Here is a 14,058-nt window from a genome sequence, read left to right as displayed (position 1 = left end):
AGGCTGGTCTTGAACTCATGACAATCCTCTTACCTCTACTTCCCAAGTGCTGGGATTAAAGGCATACACCACCACACCTAGCACTATGTTAAAAATTTTAATACACTTAATTTCTGTGAAGTAGTTAAGTGAAGTGCAGGGGAAAATTGTTTATTAAGAGAACAAATTGTCAAGAAATTTCTCATTTCCTAATTTTCTCTAGAGAAATACTATTTGTAGCAGCAGTAGCTTGATCTTTTTAAATTCCATGACTGAGTGATATTTATCAGTATGTAATGGCATTGTTTTTATATATGGAACCACATTAGACATTTGTGTCCTTAAGTTGTGATGGACCTCCTGAGGTTAGGTTTGGTTTACCTCTGTACAGTCCATAATGAGAAAGTTAGCAAAAATTATTGGCAACGAAATTATCTTAGGATGTTTAACCTACATATGAGAACAAAAGGGCTTATTATGTAATTTTGTTTTTTGTTTTTCTGAGGTAGGGTCTTGCTCTAGACCAGGCTGACATGGAATTCATTATGTATTCTCAGGGTGGCCTCCAACTCAAGGTGGTCCTCCTACCTCTGCTTCTTAAGTGCTAGGATTAAAGATGTGTGCCACCATACACAACTTAATTTTTTATTTTTATTTTTAAACATAAAAGCTAATAATAAGATTATTCTATTCTTTCAAATTAGCTCACTTTGATTGTCTTCCTAGATGCCTGTTAGTTTATGGTTTTGTATGTATTTCAGAACTTAAAAACATGCAAAAATGTATTTGTGCACATATAAAATACAACACCAACTTATGTTTGCATAAACCAGATCTCATTTTAAAGGTTTGAGTACACAGTGCTTTTGTGACCTACTAGAGATTATGGAATTCTCTGCACTACCTTATTTTCATTTATTTATTTACTTACTTATTTGCATTACAATCAGAGAGAGAATGGGGTATGCCAGGGCCTTAGCTGCTGCAAAGGACATCCAGATGCATGCAGCACTTTCTGCATCTGGCTTTATGTGGGTAGTAGGAAATCAAAATTAGGTCATAAACTGAACCACCTCCCCTGTTCTTTATTTTTCTTTAAAATAATTTTTTCATGTGGCTAATCAATAGGTTGTTTATCTTGTTACTTTGTTTATGCAAAGTAAAACTTTGGGAATAGAAATTAGAAAAATATTAAAGAGGATGTGACAACAGAATGGAGCACAGTATATCATGATCAAATAGCCCCAGTCAGAACACTGAGAGAAATGCAGACAAGAAGAAAGTAAATGAAGTCTAGTTACTCTCATTCACTTGACTTCTCCAGCCCACTTCTCCCCTCAGCCTTACACCGTGACCTAAAATTACCACTGAAGTACTTCAGTGATGCAGCCTAAAGATTTTTTTCTTTCTTAAAAAAATTCATAGTTGTCCTTCACCTTCATAGTATAATGAGTTGTTCATTAATTCTGTGTATTTACTAGCCCTGACTCTTGATTAAATCCTTGAATAATCCATCAGGTTCTTTGTTTTGAGTTTTCAAAAGGCTACAGAAGAAATTTTCTCTTCTGATTCAGGGGTTTACACCTGGCTTTCTTTTTGAAGTAATTTGTACTCTTGGTGAAAGTATTGAAAGTTTTTGTCTTAACAGTTGTATTATTGACCCATCTTTACTTTTAATGATTTTGTAAATGTACAGTTGTGTGATATTTAATGAGCATGATGTTGGGAGCCACATATTGTAAATTTCCTATATCCTACTTTCCCTGAAAGGCTGATTCCTGTGACCTAATGAATCCTTTGTAAGAAGTGGACTCTGCTAGGATGTTACACCACCATTGTCGAAGGAACCCTGAGCTCCAGGAAGAACTGCAGATTCAGGCTGCAGTAGCCGCTGGGGATGTTCACACTGTACGGAAGATGTTAGAACAAGGCTATTCTCCAAATGGCCGAGATGCTAATGGCTGGACCTTGCTTCATTTCTCTGCAGCAAGAGGAAAGGAAAGATGTGTTCGAGTATTTCTAGAACATGGAGGTGAGTTTCCCAAGCAGAAACTTGAAATCATGTTGAGTTAACAGTGTTACTTGGGCATATGTGCATGAAATTTTTAATGCTTCCCTTCTGTTAATACTCAGCATCTTATTTTCTCAGCTTTGTGAAAATTTTTGTTAACAAAACCCTGATTAGTTTTTTCAAACTAGATTTTTAAAAGATGAGTTTTTTGAGTGTGCTTTGTCCGTGCTATTCATAGTTTCCCCTTTTATTTCAGCAAAGTGGATGTTCTCAGTGCTGTAATCTTTTGTTTTGGAAGCAGAAATAGTTGCCTATAAATAAGGGATTGTGCAGGTTTTTTCCTTTTGGAAAGTACTTACCCATAGGGACCTAACACAGGTCACTTAAACATCTGGGTTCTACTGATGCCTTATACTTGGAGTCCTCCTTCCTTTTTTTTCTTTTTGATGCTTAGTTTTTTTTTTCTTTATTTGGAGGGGGGGCAGATAAAGATAGAGAGAATGGGTGCACCAGGGCCTCCAGCCACTGCAAAAGCACTCCAGGCGCATGTACCCTCTTGTGCAGCTGTCTTATGTGGGTACTGGGGATCTAAACTTGCTCCTTAGGCTATGTAGACAAATGCCTTAACTGCTATGCCATCTCTTCAGCCCTATATTGGATGCTATTTTTTGTGTGTGTGAGTTGTTTTTTTTTTTTTTTTTTTTTGTCACTGTGGTTTAAGAGCACTTTTCTTTTCCAGAACTGTACCTAATTTGAAAGAATGCTACAAGGAGATTGGTTATCATAAGTCTGATTTGATATCAACATAAAACAGTTGGAAACTACCTTGGTTGGTTATCTTATACTTTGGCTTCAAAAAAGCTGCCCACATCCATAAAGTTTTGAGTCTAATAATCTCAAACCAGCTTATTTTTCTCTGCAGTTAAATGTCAACTTCTTTTATACTCTAAAGATCATGTGTGTACGTGTGCATGTGTGTTACATCATTTATACCTACATTATCTTTCTCTACATAATGTAATATATAACAGCTTGTTTGAGACTTAGGTTGTGCATGTCCATTCTAAGTCCTGAATTACTCATTAAAGAGTGTGTGTGTGTGTGTGTGTGTGTGTGTGTGTGTTACATCATTTATACCTATATCATCTCTCTATATATAATATAGTATGTAACAGCTTGTTTGAGACTTACAGGTGATGCATGTCCCATTCTAAGGCCTGAGTTGCTCATTAGCAATGATTTAGTTTCATTCCTACAGTGTGCTTGGTTACTAGACTGGTCAAACTTGTTTGAATTCTAAAGTGGAACAAAAATGTTAAAAGTACCTTAAAGCTTCTGCGGGCTTTGTGCATTATGTGACTCCTTGAATACAAAGGCCACCAGCATACATTAATTAAAAGATGAAACTAAATCTGAGTTTAGAAGTAGTACTTGTCCTAGGGCCCCAAAATGGGAATTCTGTGTCTCAAATCCATCGTGCTGACAAGAATCAGAAATTTGTTAACCTGTGTGCCTACTTCATAGCTGTCGTTCCCATCACTTCTCCTTATCACTTGAAAACTTCAGTTCTGAAGTTAATGAGGGGGAAGTGTAAGTAGAATGCCAAATAAAAGATCTAAGAGAAAGGTGGGTATAGGATCTGAACACTTAAAATTCTGTCAGTACTTAGTAAAATTAGGACCAAGATTGGAGCAAATATTTGTTTATTTCACCTGGTCCTATTAACTTTTACCTGTGCTTCTGCTAGTCACTTTGGGAAAGGTAATTAAAGAAAAAGTTTACATGTTTAGTTAATGCATGAATATTTTCTTCTTAAGACAAATAAAGCACATCGTCAAATGTCCACTAATACAGTCCAAGTCACCTTTGACCTAGTCCGGTTCTTCTCTGCCCGCTATGGCCCAGAAGCATCCCTGGTCGTGAGGGAGTTGGCATGATGGTATTTCCTAGTGCACTCGTATACATAGTGCTGTATTGTGTGCGGTTTTTTTGAACTAAGTATCATACTGACTTAGTATTCTGCACTAGTTGTTTTGCAATCAGCTATATGACTTAGAAGACTAAAAAATACTAGTTGTCTACTATTACAATGTCAAAATAGCTATAGAAAATACATAATGGATGTGGCTGTGTTCCAAGAAAACTTTATTAAAATAAAAATAAAAAAAGGAAGCAGGGCATGGTGGTACACACCTTTAATCCCAGCACTCAGGAGGCAGAGGTAGGAGGATTGCAGTGAGTTTGAGGCCAACTTGAGACTACATAGTGAATTCCAGGTCAGCCTGGGCTAGGTCAAGACCCTGTCTCAAAAAACAACACTGGGCTGGAGAGATGGCCTAGTGGATAAAGCGCTTGCCTGCAAAGCCAAAGCACCTAGGTTCAGTTCCCCAGGACCCATGGAAGTCAGATGCATAAGGGGGCACACACATCTGGAGTTCTTTTACAGTGGCTGGAGGCCCTGGCATGCCCATTCTTTGTTTACCTTCCTATTTCTGTAACTCTCTCTCAAATAAATAAATAAATAAATAAATAAAATGTTTAAAAACAACAACAAAAAAAAGATAGTGGGAAAAAGGAAAGCCAGTGATGGGTCATACTTGACTTATCAGCCAATCTCCAGTTTTCATTTTCTGTCTCCCGCCACATATGAGGGTGTGTGTGTGTGTGTGTGTGTGTGTGTGTGTGTGTGTGTGTGTGTGTGTGTACATACACCTTTAATGAAATAATCCACAAGATTGAGTATAATTCAGTGGTAGGGTATTTGCCTCACATGTATGAGGCCAAGGTTGAGACCTGGCACCACCAGAAAACAAAACCAAAAACAATTAGATATCTCACATATTTTATTATTGTTATTATTTATTTATTTTGGTTTTCCGAGTAGGGTCTCCGGCTGACCAGGAATTCACTATGTAGTCTCAGGGTGGCCTCAAACTCATGTATTTTATACTATTAATCTATAGGTCATTCATATGAAGTGAACAATCCAGTACCATTTAGTACATTCATACAGTTAGGTATCCATGAGCATACTTAATTTCTAAAATTATTGCCATTACTCCAGAAAAAAACCTCATGTGAACTCTACTATTAGTACTGTTTTACTCGGTTCCTTTCAGTTTTATATTTGTTCATCTGAACATGCTATCATTACTTTATTCTTTCTTTTTTTTCTTTTACCAAGCCTGAAATTTCCTCAGCAGGAGATTGTGTTTTGAAAAGGTAGTATATGCATACATGCTTGAACACCAGGTTAAGTGTACAATACATATGGAGAAGGTGAGGAAATAGCTGTTCTTTAGCTCCGGTTCCAGAATCTCCTTCCCACAGGCTGTCACTTTCATTGCTTTCCTTTGTGTCTGCAGAAATGGTCTCTGTTGTATCTGGGGAATAAGTATTTTCTGTCCTTTTCCTTCTAGCCTGGTCCCCTTTTTAATGTTTTCTCCAGCATCTTAATTTTTGTCATATAACAGCTTCATGATCTCTGAGATTTCTTGTGTGGACGTAATTTATTAGTACCTGGACATTTTAAATGGTTTGCATTTTTTCTACTAGTGACGATATTGCAGGGAATGTCCTTGTGATTTTTTTTACCTTTGTTAAAGTTTCTTTCCTTAATAATTCCTAGAAGTACACTTGCCAAATAAAACAAGATTTTATGGATGTTGACAAGTTGTGCTCCAAGATGGTTGTAATTGCTCATGTCTCTGGCTGTGGACAGTTCCTTTCAGAGTGCATTGCCAAGTGGCTTGCTCCTCCCCATGTGACATGGTTGCCTCTTTCTTTTTCTCCCTAGGCCTCCCCCCCCCCCCCCCCCCCCCGCCAAATGACACATGACTAACAAAACATGACAGGACAGTTTGTCTTTTTCTTATAGTCTTATAGTAACTGATCAGATAGAGCCTTGGTTAGTTCTGTTGTAGTTACTGCTCAGGTAGAGCTCAGGTGGAGCCTTCATTAGTTCTGCGTTGTAGTTACTGCTCAGGTAGAGCCCTGGTTAGCTCTGTGTTGTAGTTACTTTTCAGAAAGAGCCTTAATTAGTTAAATGTTGCAACAGTCTTTGAAGACGGGTTGGGGCTAGGAGGCAAGATGAAGTACATATCCAGATCAATTCATCAGTCCTCATATTTATAGAGTATTCACATTCTTAATGTCCTGTTGCTAATATTAGATTTTGATAACTTTTATTTTTTAATTTTTTGTTTTTATTTTTATTTATTTATTTATTTGACAGCGATAGACAGGGGGGGGGAGAGAATAGGCATCTAGGGCTTCCAACCACTGCAAACGAACTCCAGATGCATGCGCCCCCTTGTGCATATGGCTAACATGGGTCCTGGGGAATCGAGCCTCGAACCAGGGTCCTTAGGCTTCACGGGCAAGCGCTTAACCCGCTAAGCCATCTCTCCAGCCCCAACTTTTATTTTTTAAAACCAATACTATTTTGGAGACACCTTTCATCTTTGATCTGCTTCCTTTACCCAGGAGAAAGATTTGGAGAATATTTTTCCTAGCCATTGTGAACCTGTTTAGATAATGGTGCCACACAAGAGGCTTAGGCATATTCTCTGTGCAATATCCAGTGCATCTGTAAATGGTACCACGTCCCTGTGCCAAAAGTCTACAGACCATGTTGGACACATTTGTCCGCACTCCTGATGTGACCAGGTGCTGACTCTTGTCTTGTACATTCTATTTCATGAATAAATAGCTGTGAGATCTTTTACTAGAAATTCTGTCCTGCTTGTAGGCAAGGAAACCTCTTTTCTCATCAGGACTGCTGGTTGGATATTCACCCAACATTTTACCTACTGTCCACACATCTCTAAATAATGTAATCTATTAGAAATGGAAAGTAAAATATTGTCCTTTAAATCCAATAGTGGCATCCTATGTCCCTAAGAATAATAGTCCTAGTCCTTCATATGCTGTACACACAGCACCTGGTCCTTCTCCTTTGCTTGTTCCTGATTTTCCCTCAAATCTCCTGAGTCTGAGGCCAGGAAAAAGAGTTGCCATTTGTTGAAATGGCAACAATTCGCCAAGAAATAGGGAAAGTTAAACCAGGTGGAGTTTAAAAAATAGGACGTGTTTAATACAAGCCCCTCACACAATCAGCATTTGTGTATCTGAAGTCCACTAAAGGATCCGATTTTATTAGTTCAGATCCACATAACCACATGGTAGGACCATGATCACACTGAGCATCACTCAGAGCTGAGAGGCTGCTGCTGGGTGAGAGCTGGTGTTGGGGGAAGGAAGGAGGAAGAGATAAGACCTCAAGAAGAAAAGTGATGGGGAGCAGCTATACTATTACTACAGGAGAATCCAATATTGTTCACAAAACTGAGCAAATTTGAATTGCATCACTAGCACGATAAGTATTCCAAAAGGGGAGAAAATGAGTTCAGCCTAACCCTGAGTTCTCTATACTAAGGAAGGCTAGTTAAATTTCAGTGACACTAGACAAAATCTTTGTAGTAGCCTCCTGTGACTGGTCAGCACAGATATGAGCACTGGCCATCATGTATAAATGGCATTTTGTTTCCTTAACAATCTGTTCAAAATAATGAAAATTTAGGGTTTTAAAATGCAAAAATTTTTGAGGTTTTCAATACAAATGGAGTGCATATTATAGTACCCTTACACAAGTTCTGGTAATCTTTCTAACCAAGGCTGTAAGGGTCTATATAAAGGGAGGAATTACAAGAAACCCATTATTAGACTCTTCATTTCCAATTTTGAATCCTTTTGTTGTTGTTGTTGTTCTGTTTTTTGAGGTAGTATCTTCCTCTAGCCCAGTCTGCCCTGGATTCATTATGTAGTCTCAGGGTGGCTTCGAACTCACAGTGATCCTCCTACCTCTGCCTCCCAAGTGCTGGGATTAAAGACATGCAGCCACTATGCCTGGCTTCCAATTTTTTTCTAATATTTTTATTTATTTATTTGGGAGGGAGGGGTCGTGTACTGGGGCCTCCAGCCACTGCAAATGATCTCCAGGTGCATACACCACCATGTACATCTGGCTAATGTGGGTCTTAGAGAATTGAACTGTGGTCCTTTGGCCTTGCAGGCAAGCACCTCAACTGCTACGCCATCTTTTTATCCCCCGGCTTCTAATTTTGAATCTTTCTAGATTCTAAGACCATGTCAGACCTTCCAAGAAAAAAGTTGAAGAGACAGTCTGTGCAGTTACAGTGTTTTTGCAAGTGGCCTGGGTGGGCGTTTGACAGGAGCTCTAGGAGCTATGCATGCTGAGCAAACCCCTGAGGAACTAGGTCCCCCCAGTGAGGTAGATGGAAGCCTCCTGTGAGGCACACAAAAGTAATTAAAAGATAGGGGACAGTCAGAGACATCACAGGAGAATGGGGTAGCTGTTTTTAGCTTTTCAGAAATGAAAGGTTTTACAAATGATACTTTCAGTATGTATTAGAGCTTTAAAATAGTAGATGTTTTTACCCATTTAACTTGTTAATTTAAACTTTATTTTATTTATTACTAAATTTTGTTATTTTTTTAAGGATATAGTATTACAAAAAATGCTATATAAAATTGCCACTGTTATTTCATTTCATCAATGGCAGAGGCATAAAACAAGTTGTTTAAAACCATGATTTGGCTTATAATCTACAAAGAGTGCAGCCAGAGGGAAAAAAGGAAGAGACTACATTGAAATTGTTTCTATATGCTCCTGAAATTAAACTTAGAGTAAAAGTAGGGATGAGATAATAAAGAGGCAAATTCATTATAATTGAAGGGCAAGTCAATCATGGGCAGAAAGGAATTTGCAAACCAGTATGCTTCCTGATAGCAGATACCAAATGCCACTACAAGCAACTCTAATCCACCAGTATATGTTCTTTCCCTTGTGTGTATGTAATGTGGGGTGTGGGTGTGTGGTTTATGCATGTATATGTGCCTTTATGACAACCCCAAACAGTCCCCTGTGGAGACTAGAATAGACTGTCCTGCTGCATCACTTTAGTGCCCTTCCTTGTTTCAGCTGGAGTCTCTACTCCAGTTATGGGCTCTTGTGGCCATACCCAGCTATTTATATGGGCTCTAGAGACTTGAATTTGGGTCCTCGTGCTTACATAGGAAGCTCACTTTACCACGGAACCATCTATCCAGGCCAACATATGTTTATGTGAAAATTACATACTGGCTAAGTAGTACTTATCTCAAGAATTCAAGGTTTATTCAACATCCAAAAATCAGTAGTATAATTTACCACATTAACAGAAGAATAAAAGATAAATGCCAGATGATCATTTCAGTAGATGCAAAAAGAAAAGAGCAAACAAACAAAAATCCCTGGGAGAACACTACTCATTCAACATAAGGACTGAAAGGACAGAATAAGCCAGAAGGTAACTTGTTGACCCTAGATGCTTTCCCTCTAAGACAGAACAGGACAAGAATATAGGCTTTTGTCATTTTTATACAGGGTGTCCTATTAGATGGTAGTTTTTAGCCATTGGAGTAAGAGAAAAAAAATTGGAAAGGAAGTAGTAAAATATCTTAATTATGCATGTAGGAATATTCAAAAACAAAAATTAGTTTATATTATAGGTCAGTATTATAAAACTCAGTTTCTCTCAAGAGTTATCATTTGGAAAGGGAAGTTATAACTCAAAATAGCAATAAATTTTTAATTTTATTAACAAACTTAATATATTAGTTTTATAAACCTACCTACTGAGCCATTACTGAAGGGAATTAATGAAGACCTAAATAACTGGAGAAACAGTCCATATTGATTGCTTGGAAGAATTAGTGTTATTTAGATAATTTGGGGAAAAATTGTTACCTTCAGAGTGAGTAGAGTACCAGTAAAAATTACAGCAGGCTTGTCTGAAGAAATTGACAACCTGATTCTACAACTTATCAGCCAGAACGATTTTGTTTTCTGTCTTTTGTTTGAGATTCACTCTAGCCCAGGCTGAGCCAGAGTAATTTTTAAAAGGTTGGAGGGATTACACTACCTTTTAGCAAACATACTGTAAAGCTACAACAGTTCAGACTCTGGAGTTGGCGTATGCAAAGACCATCGGTGCTTGTTTCCTTTGGTTTTTACCTGTGGTACTGGAGGGTAGACTGAAGGCCTTGTGCATACTAGGTAACCCCTCCACCATTGAGCTACATCCCCAGCCATTGCTCTTTTTTTTTTCCTTTAGTTTGTGGTATTTATATACAGGTGTGTGTGTACTCATGTGCATGTCTTTGCAGAGATAAGAGGACAACTTTCAAGTGTCAATCTATGCCTTCTTCCTTACTTGAGGCAAAGTATCTCTCTGTTTCACTCTTTCCCTCTCTCTCTTGTTCACTGTTTCCTTTGCCAAAGTATCTCTCTCTTTCTCTCGCTCTTTCCCTCTCTCTCTTGTTCACTGTTTCCTTTGCCACTTCTCAGGCTAGTTGATTGCAAGCTCTGAGTAAATTTTCCTGTCTCTGCCTTCTATCTTTCCATCAGAGTGCTGGGATTAAAAAAGCGTGTGTGTGTAACTTACTTATATGATAGAAAGAGAATGGGCATGTCAGTACCTTCCAGCTGCTGCAAACAAACTTCAGATGCATGTGCCACCTTGTGCATCTGTCTTACATGGGCCCTGAGGAATTGGACCGTGGAATTGGCTTTTCAGGCAAGCACCTTAACCTCTAAGCCATTTCTCCAGCCCCTTTATTTTTATTTATTTGATAGAGAAAGAGCCAGATAGAGGGAATGAGAGTGGCTATTCCAGGGCCTCTAGCCACTGCAAACAAACTCCAGATACATGTGCAACATTCTGCATTGGCCTTATGTGGGTCCTGGGGAATTGAACCTGGGTCCTTTAGCTTTGCAGGCAAGTGCCTTAACTGCTAAGCCATTTCTGCAGCCCACTTCTGGCTTTTTAAAGTGGGGTCTAAGTTCTGAACTTGGGTACTTCAGCTTGAGCAGCAGGCACTTTCTACTGAGCCCATCTCCCCAATCCCAGGCTTAGGTGGTGTTTTCTCTTTTTATTTTAATTTTTATTTATTTATTATGTGTGCACATATTTGTATTTGTGTGGGCATGTCAAGGCCTCTTGCTGTTGCAAACAAATATCCATTGGTTGTACATGAGTGGCTGGAGAATTGAACCAGAGCCAGCAGGCTTCATGAGCAAGTGCCTTTAACTGCTGAGCCATCTCCCCAGCCCCCAGCCTTAGGTTTTTGAGATAGTGTTTTGCTATGTATGCAGTTTAGCTTTGAATGTGCTATGTAGCCAGTGTAGCCTGAAACTCAGCATCCTCCTGTCTTTACCTGCTAAGTTCCGTGATTGCAGACACATACCACCACATCTGAAGTAGACTTTTAGATCAGTGGAACAACATAGAAGAAATAAAACTATACTTACTTGATAAATTGAATATCAGTAAATTCAGCAGGGTAAATCATTAGGAAAAGATAATATTTTTACTAAATTGTGCTGGAACTAGTAGATACCTATACAGAAAACAATGAACCTTGACCTTACCGTATACCATTCATAAATATTAACTAGTAGTAGATCATTTACTTAAATGTAAGAGTTTAAAGTGCAAAATGTCTAGGAAAAAAAAAAACAGCATCTTTGACAAAGCTTTCTTAAGCTAATAAACTGTTAAAAGAAAAAGTGAGAATAGGTTAAATACAGAGTAAAGGACTGCAGCTGTAGCTCAGTGGCAGAGCGCTGCCTGGCATGTGCAAGTCTCTGGGCTCAAGCTATAGCACTGCAGTAAAGAAGTTAGTTAGTAAATCTATCTGTATATAAAAATTCCTCTTCAAAGCACATTATAAAATGAAAAGCAAAGCAATAAGCAGGAGCAAAGACATACTTGGCTTATATGTGGAATGTATAAATAATTTTTGCAACTCAAACAATGAGACACCCAAACAAAAAAGCATATGAACAAGCCCAGTATCACTAGTTGTCTGAGAAATGTGAATTAACAGGACAGTAAGCCACGATGTAGTCTTTCAAGTGCAAAATTAGAAATAATGACGCTACTGAGGTCTGAACAATTGGAACTCTGCTAAGTTGTTGGCGAGAGTATAAGGTGGCCAGCCACTTAGAAACCTTCATTTGGCAGTTTCCTATAGAGTTTAGTGTGCATCGAACATAAGAGTCAGCGGTTCTTTCCTAGGAGTTTACCCACCTGAAATGAAGGATATATCCACTTGTACACTTCGCCTTAGATTGGAAATAACTTATGTTCTCCTCCTTAGAAGCAGATTAAAAAAATACTTTGTATGCATATACTGGAATACTGTCAGTGACAGCATGAATTATTAATACTACAATATATTTAGATTTAAGAAACATTATGCATGCTCAGTGTAAAGTCAAGCACAAAGTTTTTCATAGGAATCCTTTTATGTGAAATTTAAGAAAAAGTAAAATGTTTTTGTTGATCAGTGGCTTGCCTTAGTAAGTGTCTTAGTGTCTTAGTAAGAAATTATAAAGACATGAAGGAATTTGGAGAGGTGATAGGAATTTCTGAATGTTTGGGTTATGTGACTATGTATGTATGAATTCTCAAAGTTTATATGTTTTAAGTGAATTTTACTTCAACTCAGTAAAGCTTTTCGAAAATACAAGCTAAATTATGTTTGTTTTTATTTAAGACTGTATTAAATTTTTTTCATTAGGTTTAAAATAGGTTATGCTTGTGAGTCATATCTGTGGGGAAAGTATTGGTGAGGAGACCAAAAATAATAAACTTGATGGTGGTTTTATGGGAAGTCTTATTGACATTTGAGCACACAGATAAAGTTAAGTAAATTCAATGAAAGAAATTGAATGTAGCCGGGTGTGGTGGTACAAGCTTTTAATCCCAACACTCGCAGGCAGGGAGGCAGAGTTAGGAGGATTGCCGTGAGTTCAAGGCCACCCTGAGATTACATAGTTAATTCCAGGTCAGCCTGAGCCAGAGTGAGACCCTACCTCGAAAAACCAAAAAAAAAAAAAAAAAAAAAGAAAGAAAAAGAAATTGAATGAACGTACTTCACACATTTCTTACTGAATTTCTATTTCTTCTAGGTGCTCTGTAATTTACATTGCTATTGCAAATAGTATCTTTTTCTTATCATGTTGTTTTGGCTAATACTAACCCTAAACTTTAGTTTTGATTGCATCTTCATGTGTTTTATTATCTCATTTTGACATTAATTTCTTGGGAACACTAACTATACACATTTTGTATCTTGTTATTTGAAAGCTTTTCATTCTGTACTTGGTTCCCATAGAGCAGTTGGTTGATTGATTTGAATGACTTTTATTGAGACCAGTCAGGTCATTCATTGATGTGTGTGTGTTAATGTCTGCTTAGCTCAGTGTAACAAAAAATGTAAGTAGAGCCTTAAAAGAAGATCTTCAGTATAAATCAGATACAAGTATAACTTCATGTAACACACTTTCAGTTGTGTAGTTTAATAGAACAATTATAGGATGCAGGTAAGAATGTTGGCTGACACCTTTAAAGGTATCCCTGGTGGGTGAAAGGTGGGGGAATTGAATAAAAAGTAAATTTTCCTTGCAGAACAAGAGGGAGTATCTGGAAATAGTCTATCAGGTATAGGTTAGATACACTGCCCTAGAGGTTTTTTCTACCTGAGTTGGAGAGAATCTTACCTCTGCTGCTGATTTTCACTTCCTGTAGACAAAGCGAGATCTGTATAACAGATGATGTGGTTTGCCTCTGAGTCATCTGTCAAAGTGAACTTCACTAGATCATACTCACCCTGTCCGGTAGATGGCAGCAAAATGCTTTCCTACTTGCCTGTCTAAAGTTGCAGGGTATATTCTCTTAATTAAGATCATGGCAGGCGCCTTCATTTTCTGTGAACAAAGAAACGTGATGCTTCTGCCATTTACTGTTGCTTTATGTTAATTTCTTGAGAAACTCAAATAAGCTTACTTTTTATAGATTTTATTTACTAACAACTGTTTAGCTGAAATTTTTTATCCTGAACAGTAATTAACATTTCAACATATAATTTTCTGCCTTACAGACTTTTTAAGAGAATATGGATGTTATGTTTTAAAACTAAATAATATTTTACTAAATAGT

At 37.7% G+C, this 14,058-nt stretch overlaps 1 protein-coding gene across 5 annotated transcripts in view; it reads left to right on the top strand.

Annotated features, from left to right (window-relative positions):
• Positions 1 to 14,058, top strand: part of Asb7 (ankyrin repeat and SOCS box containing 7) — a 43,318-nt gene that overhangs the window by 8,802 nt on the left and 20,458 nt on the right. For all 5 annotated transcript variants that reach the window (XM_045145958.1, XM_045145956.1, XM_045145957.1 and 2 more), the window contains one exon: positions 1,750 to 2,011. In XM_045145958.1, the coding sequence (XP_045001893.1) occupies positions 1,801 to 2,011 (211 nt within the window). In that variant the 5' untranslated portion in view covers positions 1,750 to 1,800. The remainder of the gene's footprint in view (positions 1 to 1,749; positions 2,012 to 14,058) is intronic.

This window comes from Jaculus jaculus, chromosome 3 (genome assembly GCF_020740685.1).
Source record: "Jaculus jaculus isolate mJacJac1 chromosome 3, mJacJac1.mat.Y.cur, whole genome shotgun sequence".
In the NCBI taxonomy this organism is placed as follows: Eukaryota; Metazoa; Chordata; class Mammalia; order Rodentia; family Dipodidae; genus Jaculus; species Jaculus jaculus.
Note: the sequence above shows the minus strand (reverse complement) of the source record. Positions and strands in the feature narration are given on the sequence as shown.